The 13858-nt window shown below is 37.9% G+C and overlaps 2 protein-coding genes across 8 annotated transcripts in view; one reads left to right on the top strand and one right to left on the bottom strand.

The window, feature by feature from the left end:
- Nucleotides 1-11375, bottom strand: part of LOC150107493 (jouberin-like) — a 422644-nt gene extending 411269 nt beyond the window's left edge. For 3 of the 7 annotated variants that reach the window (XM_090391908.1, XM_090391913.1, XM_090391914.1), the window contains exon 1: nucleotides 10466-11212. The gene's annotated coding sequence lies outside the window, so the exon portion shown is untranslated. Of the gene's footprint in view, nucleotides 1-10316; nucleotides 10432-10465; nucleotides 11214-11312 lie in introns of those variants that run through there. The other 4 variants (XM_090391911.1, XM_090391912.1, XM_090391909.1 and 1 more) reach the window with 4 other exon arrangements.
- A 79-nt stretch (nucleotides 11376-11454) lies between these two features.
- Nucleotides 11455-13530, top strand: cass (apoptosis inhibitor cassowary). The gene has a single exon (XM_090391917.1). It carries the CDS (start codon nucleotides 11793-11795, stop codon nucleotides 13386-13388), a length of 1596 nt encoding a protein of 531 aa, XP_090248043.1. The 5' UTR covers nucleotides 11455-11792; the 3' UTR covers nucleotides 13389-13530.
- Nucleotides 13531-13858: the final 328 nt, after the last annotated feature.

The raw sequence follows: 13858 nt of genomic DNA, 5'->3' as shown, positions 1-13858 counted from the left end.
GGCTAAATTCAATTCTCACCGTGAGTTCTATGAGTAGTTCTATGGTGGAGACAGAAAGTTGTAGAGTAGGTGCTCTCCCTTGATGAGCCTTTGGACTCCCTATTGGAGGTGTAACATAATAATAATAATAATAATAATAATAATATTTCAGACTGCTCTTCCTACACATTCTTAATATCATCGCAATCATTATACTACTCTTCTCTTCCACACTGAATTATCATATTTAGACGAAACACTCACTATCTTCCTTCTAACACATTTCTGCAGCACAATCCCTAGCATAATCTCATATCTCTTACCACACCATTCACGTGACCTCTCAAGTCATCCATACAAACCTTGACTATCATCTCTTCTACATTTTCATCCCACTTCATTGGCATTGCCTCAGTCTCTATCATTCCTCATCTCTTGAACTCTACCTTGCAGAACCTGAATCTCTATGCATAACATTTCTCACAGCTTCATTCTTCTCTCATAGACATCCCTGATCATTTCTGCTTACATTCTCTCCCCCCCCCTTTTTTCCTCCCACTATCACTCCTCCTCATCTCTCCATTTATAGCTCCCACACTCTCTGGAAATTCTATGATATCGTCTCTATCATTCCCATTTTCTAGCCTTTATCTCTCCTATACTCTCTCTCTCTCTCTCTCTCATATTTTTCTCTCACACCTACTTTCATTCTTCTTGCACTAGTTAATCTCTTTCATCTCTTAATTTCTTCATTTACCCTCCTCAACTCAGTCTTCATGCCTTCCATTTCCTTACTCAGCAGTTCCATTTCTCTCTCTCCACACATCCTACTTTCATCTGAATTCATTCATACAATCATGGGCATCCATTAAAACATCTCCCAATGGTTGAACAAGGATGACGGCATTGGATGACAAAGGATTGCCGGCTTGGTTGGCCGAGTGGTTAGTGTATCTGCTCACCAGCCAAAAGGCTGTGGGCTCGAATCCCGCTGTGGGCATGGATGTTTGTGATTGTCTGTGAAAGCACTAGTGGTGGTGGTCGGCGTTGGTATTAGATGATGAAGGTCGGTGGAGTAGTGAGACGAAGAGCTGTAGAGTTGATGCCCCTTCCCTCGATGAGTCTTTGGACTCCCTGGAGGTGTGATATAAAAATAATAATAATGACATTCTGAGGAATAGAGATGGAGAGATATGTAGTGTTGATGGTATATCACTGCATCTTGAGGGAATGTTCCAAGTTAACAGCGTTAACTTATCTTTTTAACATGAGTCTTTGACCAGCCCAAGTTCCGAATGAAAACAGGGGAAAACTGTTCTGCTTCATAAAGGGATGATAAGACTAAGACTTTGAATTAAAGACCAACATAATTGCTGGAGTTGTGGCCAAGGTCTTAGAGAAGCTAATGAGGACCAGGATTCAGAAGTGGGTAGATAGTAGCAAAATTCTCTTTAATGGAGGGCATGGGCTTGTTAAAGGAAGATCGTGTTTTAACAATCTGCTTGATTACTTATAACAAGCTGATGAATACATTGGATGGGGGGGGGAGATGCATACACAGTAGTATATATTAGATTTTCAAATGCCTCCGATAGCCACAACAAACTGGTAATTAAATTGGAAGATTAGGTGAGATGGTTAATTAGTGAATTGGATTGGAGTTTGGCTGTCTGATAAATATCATCAGGTTTGTATGGGGGGGGTAGTAGTATGCCAGAAGGGTCTGTTTTGAGGCAATTGTTATTTAATTTGCATGTAAATGACATTCAAAGGGTCTTCAATAGTGATAATCAGTTGTTCACAGATGATGCAAAGTTAGGGAGAGCTATAAGAAGTAGAGCAGATGTAGCCTTGTAAGAGAGCTTGAATAGACTTTACCAGCTCGTGTTGTACGAGAAGCAGCTAAAGAATTGTCAGTACCCTTGACCATTTTGTTTAATTTGAGTCTCGGGTCTGGGTTAGTCCCGAGCGGGTGGAAAGAGGGGAAAATAGTTCCACTGCATAAAGGTGGTTCCAAGACTGCTGTTGTAAATTACCGACCGATTAGCATATCAGGAATCATTGTCAAGGTCTTAGAGAAAATAGTCAAGAGGAAAATACAAGATTGGATAGAAGAAAATGGGATACTGTATCGGGGACAGCATGGTTTTGTGAAGGGTAGGTCATGCCTCAGTAACTTGCTCACGTATTATAACACAGTGACGGCTGAACTGGATAAGGGTAATGGGTTTACGGTGATTCTACTGGACCTTGCCAAGGCCTTTGACAGGATTCCACATGGAATTCTAATCAGTAAATTGCAGCATATGGGAATGGACATAGGGTTGGTGAGATGGATAGGAGGGTGGTTGACAGAGAGATATCAGAGAGTGGTTTACTCGGGAGTAGAGTCCACAAGACGGCCTGTGACTAGTGGTGTGCCACAAGGATCTGTTCTTGGACCACTGCTGTTTAATTTGTTCATAAATGATATAGGAAATGATCTGAGAGGAACAGTTCATTTGTTTGCGGATGATGCGAAGTTGGGTAGGGCAATAGTGAATGCAGATGACGTCAAAATTTTGCAGGATGATTTGGATAGATTGGAGGTCTGGGCTAAGGAGAATGGATGTCAGTTTAATGTGGCAAAATGTAAGGTTGTGCATTTTGGGGTGAAAAGATTGGCGGCAGTTTACTGCATTGGTGCTCCAGGAAATTGATGAGGCACGAGATTTAGGAGTGTTGGTAGATAAGGAATTGAAATTTAGGGGACACATTGCAAAAGTGACCAAAACAGCTCATCAAATCACTTGGTTGCTGAAGAATACGTTGACAAGCAGAGACAAGCAGGTTATTGTTCCTCTCTATCGAGCCTTGATAAGACCCCATCTCGACTACTGTGCTCAGATTTGGTCACCTAGGTTTCTTCTTGATGGGGAGGAGGTGGAGAGGATCCAGAGGCGAGTGACCAAGATGATAGCAGGTCTGTGGAATGAACCGTATGAGAACAGGTTGAGGATTTGTGGGTTGCAAAAATTGGTTGATAGGCGGAGGAGGGGAGATATGATTGAGACATTCAAATTACTGAAGGGTTTCTATAAAATTAATTCAGAAGATATTTTTGAGAACAGGGCTGGTTGTGGGAGGACTAGGGGACATCCATGGAAACTGGGCAAAAGTGTGGTTAGTAAAGGTGTTAGAGCTGGGTTCTTTACTTTTAGAGTAGTGAATGAGTGGAATGCGCTCCCTGAGTCTGTGGTGGATGCTGTGACAGTGAATGAGTTTAAGGCGAGGTATGATAGATACTGTATGAATGTCAAATAGTTGTGATGAATATGATTTGGGGCCTCCCTCGATGAGTCTAATGACTCCCTGGAGTTGCCCGTAATAATAGTAATAGTAATAATAGACTTTGTGAATGAGCAAGTGTATGAAGATGTCAATTCCATGTAGCAAAGTGTAAGGTTTTAAAATTTGGGAAGCAAAGATGGGATGCAGAGTATAAGACTGGTAGGGGATATTTTAAAGGAGCTGGAGGAGATGGAAGATCTGAGAGTGATGGCAAATAGACCTGAAATTTTGGAGACATTTCTATAAAATTGTGAGGACAGCATAGCAAATTATGGCAATGATGCAGAGAATACTAACATGTAGAAATAACGATGTTATGTTTATCTTTATCTGGACAATTTTCAATTGAAGGTGAGTTAGCCGATCTCATACAGAGGTAGCAGGGTTTTTTCTCCCGGAAACTCGGGTTTTTCATCCCGTATACAGGCAAATTGGCCCTTCAGAACACATGCAATTTACAGACATAGAATACTAGTTGTAGTGGTGGTGGTGGAGATGGGCAGTAGATGGTGTTGATGGTGATGATTCGTAGTAGAGGTTCGGTGTAGTGGTTGAGACAGTTGTATCAGTTGTAGGTGTCCTCCCACGATGAGTCTTCGAACTCCTTGGAGGTGTCAGGAATAATAATAATAATAATAATAATAATAATGGCTTACTGGGCACAAATTTGGTTGCCTGGTTTTCCAAAGGATGACAAGTTGTTGGAAAGGGTTCAGAGATGACCGATTAAGTCAATTTCTGGTTTCTAGAATTGAGTACGAGGGCAGATTGAGAGAATGCAAATTATAAAGCCTAGTTAACAGAAGGAGGAGGGGGGGGGGACATGATCGAGACAAATAAGTCGGTAAGGGAAAATTACGATTAATGCAGATGAGGGTTTTTCATAGAATGACTGGAGATAGGGGAAGAACGAGGCCAATGCTTGAAGCAGCAAAAGGAGGCATGAGCGAGGGGGGAGAGTAGAATTTTTTGCATAGAGAGTGGTGGATGATTGCAATGAATTGCCTGAATGTGTGGTGAGTGCAGTAGAGAGTGAATGCATTTAAGTCAAGGTATGGTGAGCTAAGCATGTGAGAGTGGGACCTCTCACAATGAATCTCTTAATTTTCCATGGAGGTCTGATGATAATAATAGTAACATAACATCACATCCCCATCTCTTTATCCTCCAAAAAAAAAAAAGTTTGGTATTCTTTTTTCGTTCTAAAGATTACCTCTCTTTTGTTTAACTCCTAGCACTTTATAAGTCTCACATCCATTGAACCATAGTATACTTCATGTTGGAAGCTTAATGGATTTTTTACAACACTCAAAAAGAATTAAAATAGAATTTAATACTTCCTATATTTCGTCCTAGTCACTAGGACATCTACGGGGATTACAAAAACAATTAATGTAACATATACACAAATAACAAACAATACTAAGCCCAACCACGTGGGTGACACTAAAGTCCTATCTAGGTAGAGCGCCCTCTAAGGGCAGTAGTAGGTGGCCTGGAATGTAAGGTGGGAACTCTGGTGATGAGTGTTTCCCAAATCTTCGGAAGCTTAATGCAACCGTATTTATTGAGATTTGGTTGGTTTTTGAGAGCTGCTGCTGCTTCTAAGAAAAGTCTCTCTTTCTTGAATTTGCTGTGGTGGAGCATGGTGGTTTTCTTCCATGATACCCTGTGCGTGGTGTCCAAAACATGGTCAGCCAAGCCTGAATGGCCATAGTTGTGTTTGATGTAAGACTTGTCTTCCTCTAGACAGATGGATGCTGATCTGCCTGTCTGTCCAAAGTACGCCAGCTTACAGGAACAGGGTACTTTGTAAACTCCAGGTAGAGAGAGAGAGGAGGGAGTTGATCTTTCGTAGAACGGATAAGGGTAGCAAGTTTGCAGTGGGGCTTATATGCTGTGTGCAGGTTGTACTTTTTTAGTATCTTGGCTATTTTTTCGGATGTGCCACAGATGTAGGGTATGGTGATGGCATTTTTAAAATCTTGTTGAAGAGAAGGACGGGGAATGGGGGAGGAGTTGATTATTTTTTTGATACTGTGATTGCTGTAGCCATTGGAGAGGAAAGTGCTGTGTATGTGGTTAAGCTCAATAGTGAGGGCAGTTCCACTGGAACAAAGATTGTGGGCTCTCTTGGTAAGAGTTTTAATAATGCCATATTGTTGAGAGGGGTGGTGGTGGTGGGAGAGTTTGTGAATGTATCTGCCTGTGTGTGTGGGTTTTCTGTATACGGTGAAGGTAAGTGTATCATTAGGCAGGCGTGTGACTAAGGTGTCTAGGAAGGGTAAATAATTGTTCTTTTCCTTTTCCATAGTGAACTGGATTCTTGGATGTAGACTATTGAGATGACTGAGGAAGGAGTCTAACGTGTCTGGGCCATGAGGCCAAATAGAGAACACATCATCTACATATCTTAGCCAGATAGAAGGTTTGAGTGGGACTGAGTCTATGGCTCGTTTTTCGAAATCTTCCATATAGAAATTGGCAAGGGGGGGTGAGAGGGGGGAACCCATGGCAGTTCCCTCTATCTGCTTGTAGATTTTGTTGTTCCAAGAGAAATACCCAGAGTTAATGGCAAAGGAAAAGAGATCTAAGATGTCAGAGGGAAAAACGTTTTCTAAGAGAGAGATAAGGTGTCATTTAAGGGAATATTGGTAAACAAAGAGGAGATATCAAAGCTTACCAATATGTCTTTCTTATTCAAGGTTAAATTTTCTGTGAGGGCATTAAACTTGCTTTAAACTTTAAATTTGCCACCGCAAACTTGCTACCCTTATCCGTTCTACGAAAGATCAACTCCCTCCTCTCTCTCTCTGCCTGGAGTTTACAAAGTACCCTGTTCCTGTAAGCTGGCGTACTTTGGACAGACAGGCAGATCAGCATCCATCCGTCTAGAGGAACACAAGTCTTACATCTTCAAACACAACTATGGCCATTCAGGCTTGGCTGACCATATTTTGGACACCACCCACAGGATATCATGGAAGAAAACCACCATGCTCCACCACAGCAAATTCAAGAAAGAGAGACTTTTCTTAGAAGCAGCAGCAACTCTCAAAAACCAACCAAATCTCAATAAATACGGTTGCATTAAGCTTCCGAAGATTTGGGAAACACTCATCACCAGAGTTCCCACCTTACATTCCAGGCCACCTACTACTGCCCTTAGAGGGCGCTCTACCTAGATAGGACTTTAGTGTCACCCACGTGGTTGGGCTTAGTATTGTTTGTTATTTGTGTATATGTTACATTAATTGTTTTTGTAATCCCCATAGATGTCCTAGTGACTAGGACGAAATATAGGAAGTATTAAATTCTATTTTAATTCTTTTTGAGTGTTGTAAAAAATCCATTAAGCCTCCAACATGATGTCCTCACATCATGTTGGAGGCTCACATCATGTTGGAGGCTACACAAGTGTGTAGAGGCTTAAGTGCCTCTACACACTTAGTATACTAAGTGTGTAGAGGCACTTAAGCCTCTACACACTTAGTATACTGTTCTCACAACTGGTGTGGTGCATTAAAAAAAAACCTCCCTCAGAATGCTACACTATATCCAAACAGAGCTATTCACTTAACAGATGATCCCACTTCTCTCTCTTACTGACTCCCTCCAATCACTTTTTCATATATTCTCTGTTTTTGTATTATGCCTTTCAGCTGCTGGTCAACATCTATATACCATTTGGCTCCATACTCACTGAAGCAATTTCTCATCCTTTTCCTTCATTTTATATATCTCTGTCCTTTGGAAGTTTCCCTTCATTTTCACCAATGAGTGATCTCACCTCCATCTCTTCGAGAATCACATTAACAGAATCCTTTCTTCTCTCTAATCACTTCCCAAACATGGCACTGCTGTATTATAGGCATTGAGACCGTTAATGTGTACCTGCATACTATCTGCATTCAGTAGAGTTATTCGTTCAAATTCATTCTTTCTTTTACTTGCAACATAATAATACAATTCTTTAGAGATGTCTTTAACTTGCAGAGCCAGTTTCTTTTCATACTAAGGCTTAGCTTTCCATACAACACTTGTGACTCTTCTGGCCTGCTGCTTATAATTATGATAACTGACATTATCCTCAAGCATACGGTATTACTTTCACTCATAAACTTAGCCACTTCCTCAGTGAGTACTGCATGATCACTATAACTGGCAGCAAATAGTTACATCTTTAATTGAAATTGTCTTCCAACAGCTCAACAAATTCGGTTTCATTCTTCTTATGCGATTTCACAGCTACCCAAATCAATGTTCGGATAATTAAAATCCCTCATTATGATTATTCTTTTTGTGCTCATCATATTTATTTGGTGATGCATTTCTTTGTCACTAGCAACTGATCCACCAACTCTGTAACAACACCCCACAAAAAAACCCTCCTCTCCTATCGTGTCTATCTTTCCTAAAATGTACCCTTTGCAATTGATACTAGTTAGTATGCCTCTGATATTTAGGTCTCACTAATGCCTACAGTATGAGGTCACAATATATTAACTAAGGCAAGAAAATCTACTCCTTTGTTTCTGATACTCCTAACATTTGTGAACAGACATAAGTTATATGCATGCTCTTTTGTATACTCTTGTCTGTGGTCTGTATGACACAATTCAGCAACTTGCAGATCTTTGTTCTTATCTAGTTCCTTACTTATGCAGACATCTTTACACATGCTTGATAGTTACAAAATATCATTTCTATAATAATAATAACCATTCCCATCATTAACACAGTTACCTAATATTGTCGCTCTTACACACAGATTCTCATAATCCCTCCCATTAGAATTCATTTTCCCTGACTCTCTGTGTTAGGTTTCATATCAATTAATAATTTTTTAAAACTACTGATGGCAAAAGCATTAAGGTGTTGGTCGTCTCTCTTATACAAATCCAATCTTCCCTCAAACTCACATCCGTTTCTACATAGCCTACGCATTGAATCATTTGACATCATAGCCCTTCTTCATAATTTATTTCCATCTTATCATTATTCACATAAAAATGTAAAAAAAAAAAAAAATCAGCTAACGCCTTTTTATTGCCATATAGGGAGTAGGTGAGGCTGCTTTTAGCCCTATCTAACTTTTGGAAACTGAGTGGACAGTTCAATCTCCACTGGTGCCCAATCAGTGATAGCTGGCCCAAGGCTATCACTAATTAAGCGAAAAATAGTGTGGCTTCTATGGTCAATTTTCTTGAGTTTACAGGACAAAAAACCTGAGTTTCTGGGGGGAAAAACCCTCTTGCCCATGTCAGAGATCAACTCGGAAACCTGTCGAAAAAAGCTTAGAAAAATTTCCTCTAGTCACCGACTAGATTCAAAACACCAAGTCTTCATTCATGCGGTCAAGTGCTGTGGTGTGCAAATGCCACATCCACTGAGCTACACAGGCTCTTAAAACTGTCTAGAAAGAAAAAAAAAAACGTTTGTTGGAAGTTTTTTTTTCCCACTTGGTTAGACTATAATAAATTTAGTTTAATCCTTTATCCAAGTGTAAGCAAACAAAGTTTGCACCTGAAGTATCTTCAGGACTGAGGCAACTCATGGTAAAGGTGAACCAAGCTCTCATCACTCCTTGTCTTAGTATCCCCCATAATGTAAAACACATCTCCTTGTGGACATGTATAATGCTATGTATTAAGGCCACTACCCAGACCAGTTTTGACCTTTATTGAGGCCTTGTCAGTGGGAACCAGACCCAGAGGTGGAAGCAATGGAGAAGTCACATTTACCTATACGAGTTGCCAAAAGGTGCTATAATAAATTTACTTTAATCATTTATCCAAGTGTAAGCTTATAGTCTAACCAAGTGGGAAAAAACTTCCAACATCTTTCTCTAAATCCAGAGTAATTTAATAATAAGGTGAGACACCTTTTAGCAACTCGTATAGGTAAATATGACTTCTCCATTGCTTCCACCTTAGTATCACCACCTCTGGGTCTGGCTCCCACTGACGAGACCTCGATAAAGGTCGAAATCGGTCTCAATAATGGCCCTTCCCATAATGCATAGCATTATGGGAAGATACTAATATATAACATAACATAGCATTATGGGAAGATACTAATACAGAAGCATTATGGGAAGATACTAATACAGAAGCATTATGGGAGATACTAAGACAAGGGGAGATGAGAGCTTGGCCCACCTTTACCACGAGTTGCCTCAGTCATGAAGATACTTCAGCCATAAACTTTGTTTGCTTACACTTGGATAAAGGATTAAACTAAATTTATTATATAAAAAACATTTGTGTGTAAGAGGTTAATATGAATGGGAGAAACTTTGTAGTCAAAAATACATGAAATAAATAAAATATAACATTGCTTAAAATATATCCTGTATGTGATATTTGAGAGAGGTTATCAAAAATCGGAACAAATAAACAAAAACTGCAACTTCATTTATGATGATCTTCGCAGAAAATATAACATGTAATCTTATATCGTTGTCACAAACGCTATTAAGCTCTACTATTCCCCACGTGCGTCCTTTCATTCTTCGTTGTCAAATTCATCGTAAGCAAATATAAAACCATATTTTCAGTACTGCGTATTGCCCTCCACCTCAAATCGATATAATTTCTCCTTGCCTTAAATTTACAATTATTGTTCCATATCAGTGGCGGATCCAGATTTTAGTTATTAGTACTATATTAATTTTTTTTTGTTTTATTAATATAAAATTAATATAATTTTTTTTTGTTTTATTCATATAAAACAAGAAATGTTTTTACGTTTTACATGAAAAATGTTTCCTGTAAAATGTTTTAACACTGCTTTGTAAAAACAGCAAAAAATGTAAAACAAATGTAGTTTCTTGTTCATATGTCCGACTTTATAAAATGAAATTTCACAATATTTTGCTCTTATTATATCATTTCTGATTGGAATGATGATTTCCCTTTTCTTCAACTTTCCACAGATCTGTCATTCTATACACAAGAAAGGTATGTAATCAAGCTTAGAGCGAGCATTCTGCTCATAAATTTTACCTTCACTGCAACCACAACAGATAGCGGGGAATATGAAAAGCATCTTGCTTCACCCCTAAAGACATAAATGTCAATTGTCAATAATCAAGCTTAAAGTTAATTCCTTGCATGCAACCAATCACATTACTCACGGCATTAACGCCACTCACCTCGACTTCCGAAACATAATTCTCATATCTCTGTTTCTTCGCATTCACCGTCTTCTATATTAAAATTCTCTCAAAATAAATCTCCAGCTTTAGTTAAACCTGTCGAACAAGGACATTGGTAACTTTCAATAAGACGAATTACATGGAATTGTTGCGGATTAAAAATCGAACGGATGTATAGACAGGAGTAAATTATAGCATTTTCTTCCTTTGAGGTGGCGTGTGTGTGTGTGTGTGGGGGGGGATTAATGCATGAAGCTCATCAAAAATGTATTTAAAAATACTAGACAAGTACTAATAAGTGATGTTATTAATAACCGAAAATAGCATGCATTGTTATTAGCAAAGAAAACATTTGGGAAACAACTTGAATTATCATTTTGAAGAACCATGTAATTATGAATTAACTATGTCGGTATGCTATTAGTAATAATATATCATTAAATTAAGCATTTTTTTCTTCATTTTAGCTCTTGTTCGCTGCTAGGGTAAAAATCGTTGCTTTAAAGACACTACCCATAGTATTTGTTTTCAAAACGAAGTACACGTGCGTTAAATCATATAGCAGGTTTTTGAAGTCTTGGTCGAAGCACTAGATAACAGCAAAAGCTTCAGTGGGTACGTTAATATCATTCCTCTCTTTATTTTTTATACCACAAATTACGACATTTTTTTCTCTAATGAACTTTAATTCACTATCAGAAATGTGGAGCGAATCCGAAACCACTGCGTAGGACGAAGGCTAAAATCCATTCCTACAAACTGAGGCGAAAAAGCACGTAACTACATATATTTATTTATTATAGTTGTTTTGAAATTTAATATTTATTAATAATAACACACTCACGTCGTGGATAGTTAATAACAAGTAACCACATTATACAAATATGTGGTTTTATTGCATGCAGACAGAGGAATTGTAACACCAGAATAGAGGTTACTATATGAATGCGAATCACATTTTACCAAGTGTTGGTTTGAACATTTGAGTAAACCGCTTTGTACTATAAGCGTGGTGGTTTATGCTGTCACTGTGAGAAAAGTATATTTTTGCTTTATTGAGAATATTAAGAATTCTGTGTCTCTTTTATTATACATCAGAAGTTGGCCTTTTTGTTGTACAGTTATCTGCTTTTTTTATATTGTGTGTATCGTGCTATAAACCCGGCTTCTTATTTAGGCTTCATTAAGCCTAACACGCGTAAATGGTCCGTTGAATTATTACTGTACACTTCATTTCGAAGGGATTTGAAACCTGGCATCATAAAGATTGTTTTGTATGCATACGTAAGTATATATAACCTTTTATACAAGAAAATAAGTTAGGATGGATCAAATTGAGAAGTTGTATCAAAATTATGAGATATTAGCCGATTCTAAGGAAAACGTAAGTGAGCACGAACAGGAATATCTAGAAATTCTTGAAGCAGTGAAGGGATCAAACAATGAAAAAAGATTAGCATCTCAATTTATTGCGCGCTTTTTCAAAGATTTTCCTCATTTGGCTGATAAAGCAATTGATGCACAGTTAGACTTATGTGAAGATGAGGATGTGTCAATTAGGAAGCAAGCAATTAAAGACTTACCTAGTTTCTGTAAAGACTCAAAAGAATACGTACCAAAGCTTGCTGATGTACTTGCACAGTTACTGCAGACAGACGAACCATCAGAGCTGAACGTTGTTCATTCATCACTTATGACACTATTAAAGCTGGATGCCAAGGGGACTTTTACTGGCTTGTTTTCTCAAATTTTGAATGGAGAAGATTTAGTCAGAGAAAGAGCAATAAAATTTCTCTGCACGAAAATGAAAACATTAACCACTGAAGTGTTGACTCGGGAAATAGAGGAATACTTACTACAAGAGTGCAAAAAAGTATTACAGGATGTTACAGGAGAAGAATTTGTTACGCTTATGGGCATGCTTACAAGTCTTAAAGTAGCAAAGACTGTTCCTGGACAACAGGCACTTGTTGATATTGTAACAGAACAAGCAGATTTGGAAAAAGACTTTGATCATGCAGATACAGACAGTATTGACAGATTAATGCAGTGTATTCGGCAGGCACTGCCATATTTTTCTCCATTTGTCAGCTCTGGACGCTTCATAAGCTATGCCTGCACTCAAGTCCTACCTTTACTTTCCAAATTGCCAACTTTACATGAAGGAGTTGACACAGCTTTAGAAATTTTAAAACTACTTGCAGAAATGTCTCCATATGCTTCTAATATGGATAACAGCGAAGAATGTTTAAATTTAGTTTATAAAAGGCTCTTGGAATATATGCCACTACCACCATTGGAAGAGAATACCGAGAATTCTTCACAGTCAGAAGAACCAACATTGCAGCTATCCTACGTAGAATGTTTGATGTATACATTCCATCAGTTGGCAAAAATTCACTCAGAGTTTTTGTGCGCGCCTGATAATGCAGAGAGGTTAAAAGACTTAAAATTGCGGTTACAGTATCTTGCTCAAGGAATTCAAGGATATATCAAAAAGTTAAGAGAGTCTTTATTAGGAAAGAAAGGTGAAGAATTGAAGACAGAAGAAAACAAATTGAAAGTGACTGCACTGCGTACAACATCTAATATTAATACTCTCATTAAGGACCTGTTTCACAACCCCCCTTCTTACAAGAGCAGCATAACATTATCTTGGAAGCCATCTAGTGTTAGTTCAAGTGCTTCAAGCAAATTGCCAGAATCAACTTCAGCAGCAACAAAAAGAAAAGAAAAAACACCAATTACATTTGATGAAACTCCAAAAATGAAAAAAGGAAGTAAAAATGAGCGTGAACTGTACATACCTCCTAGTGGAAAATATAGTACAAAAGTGAAAAATTTTCAAATTCCAACAGCAAGTGAAAGAGGTAGAGGTTATGGACAAACAAGCAGAGGAAGAGGCCAAAGGTTTTACTGATTGTACAAAATTCATGGTTATGCGTTGAACAAACCATCTGTTTCATTCTTTTACCATTGTTGTGATATATGCCGTTGTAATACACTGGTCAGTCCTCTGTTCACAGTATACTAATAAATGTTGCTCTTTATCCATATCAAAATTTTTATTTCATTTCTCTTGAAATAGCTTTACAAAATGAATCTGCCATTTACATCAGCAAATAGTTGAGATTTTTACATGGTTGTAATGATTAAAAAAAATATTGCTTTTTGCATTAACCTAAAGAGAGAAAATTAAAGTTTTTGTTTGAATGTTGTAAATATACAATTTTAATATTCTGGTATTTTGTGAATACAGTAGTTTTATCTCCATGGTTATTTGATTTTTAAGGTTTTCTGAAAAAGCAGTTTTCTAATCTAGAAATTAAGAAAAATTAATTAGTTTTTAATATTTTTTTATTTAATACTGAACATTAATTAAAATATGTT

Source organism: Typopeltis vanoorti, chromosome 4 (genome assembly GCF_054136105.1).
Source record: "Typopeltis vanoorti isolate ZY-2024b chromosome 4, IOZ_Tvanoo_1.0, whole genome shotgun sequence".
Taxonomy (NCBI): Eukaryota; Metazoa; Arthropoda; class Arachnida; order Uropygi; family Thelyphonidae; genus Typopeltis; species Typopeltis vanoorti.
This window is presented reverse-complemented; position numbering and strand designations above follow the sequence as displayed.

What these genes read in the sequence shown, in the direction of transcription:
- cass (XM_090391917.1), top strand. Translation starts at nt 11,793, where the DNA reads ATGGATCAAATTGAGAAGTTGTATCAAAATTATGAGATATTAGCCGAT.